This window comes from Nomia melanderi, chromosome 4 (assembly GCF_051020985.1).
Source record: "Nomia melanderi isolate GNS246 chromosome 4, iyNomMela1, whole genome shotgun sequence".
Classification (NCBI taxonomy): Eukaryota; Metazoa; Arthropoda; class Insecta; order Hymenoptera; family Halictidae; genus Nomia; species Nomia melanderi.
This window is the reverse complement of record NC_135002.1, coordinates 8428029-8434028: the sequence shown is the minus strand read 5'-3', so window position 1 is coordinate 8434028 and position 6000 is coordinate 8428029. Positions and strand designations below refer to the sequence as shown.

At 34.4% G+C, this 6000-nt stretch overlaps 2 protein-coding genes across 2 annotated transcripts; one reads left to right on the top strand and one right to left on the bottom strand.

Moving 5' to 3' along the window:
• Positions 1-523: 523 nt before the first annotated feature.
• Positions 524-1540, bottom strand: LOC116435070 (chymotrypsin inhibitor-like). Its single transcript, XM_031994211.2, has 3 exons — positions 1378-1540; positions 866-978; positions 524-731 (listed from the first exon to the last, which is right to left on the bottom strand). The coding sequence occupies exons 1-3, from the start codon at positions 1427-1429 to the stop codon at positions 651-653; spliced, it is 246 nt and encodes an 81-aa protein (XP_031850071.1). The 5' UTR covers positions 1430-1540; the 3' UTR covers positions 524-650.
• A 3225-nt stretch (positions 1541-4765) lies between these two features.
• LOC116435038 (chymotrypsin inhibitor-like) lies at positions 4766-5665 on the top strand. Its single transcript, XM_031994126.2, has 3 exons — positions 4766-4949; positions 5354-5454; positions 5543-5665. Exons 1-3 carry the CDS (start codon positions 4898-4900, stop codon positions 5624-5626), a joined length of 237 nt encoding a protein of 78 aa, XP_031849986.1. The 5' UTR covers positions 4766-4897; the 3' UTR covers positions 5627-5665.
• The last annotated feature ends 335 nt before the right edge of the window (positions 5666-6000 follow it).

Below are 6000 nucleotides of genomic sequence, written 5' to 3'. Positions count from 1 at the left end.
GGAAGCAAATCGGTTTCATTACAATGATAGCGGACAGTATGATACGTTTTATTAATATAGTAGCTCTTTTTGAAGTAAATATTTTTCAATCGTGAAAAACATGTTTTTCATTCTGAATTTTGAGATACGAACGAGTGCCGATAAAAGGAATGCTTGAAATCAGCGGACTCCTGTTTGCCATGGCTCAAAATATTTGTATTTATACTTGGGGGCCAATTTTGCAAAATTTCTGACAACAGTTCGTTGCACTAATCCAGAGAGTGTATGTTTCATCTGCAAGAGTTAGACAAAAACAAGGAACAATATTATATGTTGATTTTGTTCGGAATTTCCGTGTAATAAAACACTTAATGAAACGTGTAGTTCTTTATTCGAGATGGCGGAGGTGTATTGGGGGCGTAAAATTCTCTTCAATATTGGAGTCAGCAACGACGGGAGCAACAGTGACAGTGTCTCGTATATTTGTTCACGTTAAAAATAAACTATAAGAAATACGGATATGAAAATGAATGTTAAACACCTATTCTAGTTAAGATTCTTTACTTCAGCTTTGTAAACGTTACATCTAAGAATAACCAACACCAAATTACACCCAAATTACAGTTTAATTGGAAACGTGAAAATAACATGGTTAAAGTTTTAATAAGCAATTAACATTCTGATTTAGGCACACATTTCCCCTCCTTGTTTCTTAGAAGATTATCTTTGCATTGGCAGCCTATAATACAATTCTGGAACATACAAGCAGTTGCATAATTAACAGAAATATAATGTATGTCCATTATTTCTCTCAAATAATTACACTTGTAATTTTACTTGATCTTGTGTTCGAAACGATGCATGTTTGAATTTTCTTTACACTTACAGCCGTGCAAAACGTTGGTTCAGGATTCTCGCAGCTTGGCGCACAGGCAGATCCGCAGGAGTTCCAAACTTCATTCGATGAACACGTTCTGTTGCCATTGCTGCTCCCTCTCGCTATTTAATTCATACGACCACTTAGTAACATTCAAAGTCGTTTTTTTTGTAGAATTTAAAATATTCAAACATGTCTTTACGCAAATTGTATGAATAATATTCACACGCTGAATTTCCAAAGCGAGACTATTGTTTTATCTCGTAAGCGGTAAAGATACGAAAGTGTATACAATATTCTCACTTTTGTAGTATTTTCAAAGAGACAAAGGAAACCTTCAGTTTTTTTATATTACATATTCTTACTTATTGGTTACAGGAGAAACGTTAAACATTGATTGTACAGAGATACTCTGTATGAAAGCGTTTGGTAAGAACTTTTAAGTTGCAATTCAATTGTAATTAACTTGGTTTATATTCAGATACCTCATAAGAATATTGTTTTATAATTCCAGTACTCACTGATGCACATCGCAACAAATATGGCGAACAAAACGAAAGAAGCACGAGACATTTTTGCTTCGCGAATTATTCGTAGAGCATTTTAGACAAATCCAATCGCACCTTACGAGACACATGCTTTTATACTTGTCTTCTGTCAATTTTCCTGAAAAGAGGCAGACATAGTGTGTCACAAGTGATTGCATAAGAATTGTTAAAACCACTTCTGATGATTATTTTCCTTGATTTTCTTGGTACGCCTATTGAATAATAAACGTTTGATTCTTGTTCCATTCTTTTCTGTTTACAATCTGCTTTAACAGCGAATAACAGCAATAAGAATACACGTGTATTATGAAATAAATGTTTCCCTGTAAAATACGTAAGTCCAAGTTATTTTTAAATGTACACGTTAATTGGCAACTAGAATTTTCTCTTAGAATTTCCGGTTCCACTTGCGAGCAAGAATAAAGCCATGCGTATGCGATGCGATTACAATGTTTTTTTTCTTCTTTAAATGTTTATTCTGTGTGTTCTAGACAGGGAACTGTATTCAACGAAGCAAACTGTAACATACAATTAGAAAAATCCGTCCGTGTAATTCAATCTGCGGATAACTTCGTGTTTAAACGAGACAAAGAAAATTTTATTGGCAGAGACTGTGCATATCGTGTTATGCTAGTTACCATTTTCATGATGGTGATATGTAAAATATTTTGATTTATTTATTCGAATGATTTGAACGATTTTATTTATGTTCAAACGAAGGAGAAACACTTTAATATTACAATCGGTAGATTAGCTTCACTGCTGCAAAGGAATTGCCCTAACACTACTCATTGCACATTTTCGATATTCTAGCATCTGCTTAGGAACATTTTCAACCGTTCCCAATCCTACGTTGAATCTCTTTCAACGCCATAGTACTTCATTGATAGAAGTATTACATACAAAAATATTATATTATAACAAGAACACTTTGATTATTTTATATAAATTGAAACCGATGAGAAAGTCTTCAAATAAGTTCATATTTATGTAGCTCTCTTTCAGGATAATTGCGGGTAAAATAAAATTCAAACTGAAGAACATGTGGATGGCAGAAAAATTAGGTCGGAGAAGATTAATATAAAAGTCATTTCGTTAAGCATTCCTTTTCCACGTTTATTCCCGTTTGACGCGTTAGACAGCAATTTTTTCTGTGAATACAATCAATGAAAAACAGGTCACCGTGACAAGTGGTTTGAAGCCTGCCTCGGTTTTCCACTTCGAGACTCCAACGGCGCAGCTTAGCCTTTCCTGTTCAAGTTTCGAAAAAGCCCTGGGTATTTCTTCGGGCGACTCGAGAACTTTACATTCATACCTCGTTCCTCATTTCCACGTTCGTTTTTACTTATTAAGACCGTGAGCTCTTCCCGATGTACGACTATTTTCTCAGCAAAATTCGCTTCCCCGACGGTTTTACTCTGCGAACGTAGGCCATCTTTGCGCCAATTCTGTTATGCAAATTGTTGAAGCAGAGCATAATTTGTTCGGTCCATCACAAAATCGTTTGGAATTCGCTTTGTTCGATTCGATGTCGTTCAACGTAATTGTTGTCAAAGTTATTTCACTTCGATCCGTATACTGCTTTTAGTTTATTGTATTCTTCATGTACTATAACAAACCTATTTTACCTTTTAATCCTGCGTAGAAAGGGAAAAAGAAAATCGATCCTTTTCAAGCTTCATGTTTGGAAGAATCGAGCTTGGACATCCGATTATTTTACTTGATCGTAGTTAATTACGTGATTAACGATGAATTAATAAAAATATTGTTTCCTTCGAAATATGTACTTACACATTCAGCATTTTCCATATCATGTTTCAGTTTGAATGAGGTCACGGTCAAATTTACTGGCATTCATCGTACGTTTTATTTAAAATTGCTCCGTTTCATTTTTGAACTCACCGCAGTCAAAGGGTTAAGGTTTAATAGTTCGAGGCAAATTTTTTTCTCATACATTTATATCACTTTCAACTTCAGCTATTTTTTAACAGAAATATTGTGATTCTTTAATTTTGCTCACTAGTTTAGAGAATTTGCAGGAAATCAGTAAATTAAACAATCATATATTACTTATGGATGTATTATTATGTGTTATATATTATTTTATTGTATATTGCATCATATAATATACGATATATAACTATATATTGTTTATACACTTATATGAAATTATATATAATTTACATTAATAAATTTATTATTGTATACCATATAGTTGCACGCTATTGTATATTATATTACATTCTCATATTTTCTTATAAAAAGTCAATATAAACCTGTCTCTAATTTTGGCCGCTCAGATGAGGCAAATAATCCACTGTGTGACGCACGGTTGACACAAGTGAATCGTATTCGGTCGAATCACCAACCAGTAGTGCTCTCATTAGGAGCAACATAGGGAGATTATGTTGCCGCTGGCTGGTTGGCTTATGGATTAGCATTTCTCCTGTCATATCTGAACTGTGAAGACGTTAGGTACCTTAACAACATTTTCGGGAAAGCGTAACACCGACGGTCGCGGGGCCAAGTACGCGATAAGTACCATACGCGAGGAAGTGAAATTTCGTGTTTACACGATTAAATATTACTACCTCCGCTGCCTGTTTCATGTGCAAAGGAACACAGATATTTCCAAGCGCACTGCACACTCCGCATCTTGCGTCAACACAATTCTGCAAGGGTCTAAAGCTGTTTAAAAGATATGCTATAATGTTCGCAAGGAAGTTTTCGGAGACAACATTACAGCTGCTATTTGTTACCTTGCCATTCCCATTTTTCTTCTTTGTCCTTCGTAAATGATGATTATATAAATTGACATTGAACAAACAAAATTAATTATATTTCGAGAAATTTTGGAAATATATATCGAGCAATTTCGATGTTACTTGTTCTATATCAATGAATTACGAGATTCATGCGACTAATATCATTGGAAATGTGAATTACTTGGTTCAGTTAGCGTGGGCAACAGATTTGCATTGATAATATATCAAACGATAACTCAGTTGGTCCAAACTCGATAACTATTAGTTAAGATTCTGAAGATTACCAGGAATTTGTTCAACGAAACACCGATCTAACAAATATTTGCAATCACTTTTAAATTATTGTCTAGTTTTACATTTATAATTGTACATCGTTATAATTGTGCCCACCTCCCAAAGCCTGACGCATTGTAGAATAATGTAACAAATTAGAGGAGCATAGCGAACATAATGAATTCTTTACAATAATGCCAAAATTTCTGCTGTTAAATCTATAACAAACACAGGATACGATAATAAGTTAACTTTCCAGAAATTGTTGTCACATTTCTTATCTGGTTACTTATGCCGTGTTATTGTTTGCTTCTGTTGATCCGAACCTACACGAGACAAGGCTGATACAGAAGATTGGCAGGGTATAAAATCTGTTTCCCGTTAATACTTTTCATCAGATTCACTTGAAGTATCTTACGAACAGCTTACTACAACTTTCTTACTACAACACCAAGATGTCTCGTGCTATTCTTCTTTTGTTGGCCATTTTCGCCATGTTCTCTATCGGTGAGTACAGAAATTACCAAGTACATTATTAGATATCGTTCAAATACGATCTAGGCACAACTGCCTCGAATATTAACCCTTGAATTATCAACCCCTTGAATATTAATCTCGGTTTATAATTTCAACTTGAGATCAGTAATAATATTAACCCTTTGTAGCCCCATGCCAACGCAGTGGCAACTTAGGGCTTTGATACCGAAAATTGAATGCTGCAAATGAATCATTTAATTATTCAAATTGATTTTGAAGTTTCGATCTGTAATTCAGTTTATAGATAGAACTTTTAGAAGTTTAAAAAATTCCCGTTGGCAAAGGGTTGAAATTGACATGGGACGACTAAGAGAACATCGTAGACAAAATATTTTAAGATAATGTTCTAATAAATCGATTTATAAATTAAACAGCGTCTGCAGGTCGTACCTGCCCACCGAACGAAGTTTGGACCGATTGCGGAACAGCCTGTCCGCCAACTTGCGCGCAGCCTGATCCACGGCCTTGCACTCTGGTTAGTATGAAATTATGAAACTGTTTGTGGAAAATATTGCCTATTCGCCATACATTCTTCAACGGTCCCTTTTGTACTTATGTTCTAGCAATGCGTCCAAGGCTGCCAATGCAGAAATGGTCTCCTGAGAAATAAGTGGGGAAAATGCGTTCCCAAGTCTGCATGTTGTTGATCGTGGACCTTATCAATGAATTTTTTAATTACTCGGCTTGAACTATAGTTATGATTATATGCTTCTATTATAATGGTAAAATAAAATTCCCTGTTTGCAAACGTATCTTATCATTGGTTCTTTCCACTTCGAAAATTGAGTTTCCTTAAACCAGAATACTTTTCAATCTGAATATTACGTCGTAACGTTCATTCGTAGTTATGTGTTCTTTGTTTTATTGAAAATCAGTTGCAATTTAATTTAAGAAAATTACTTTTTTTTAAAAAAAACAAGAATATTTCGTTGCATAAAAATCCAGAACTTTTGAAAGAATTAATTCTTTTCAATGATCTAATAATTACGTAATAAATATACGCATGTATGATTGGAATTGA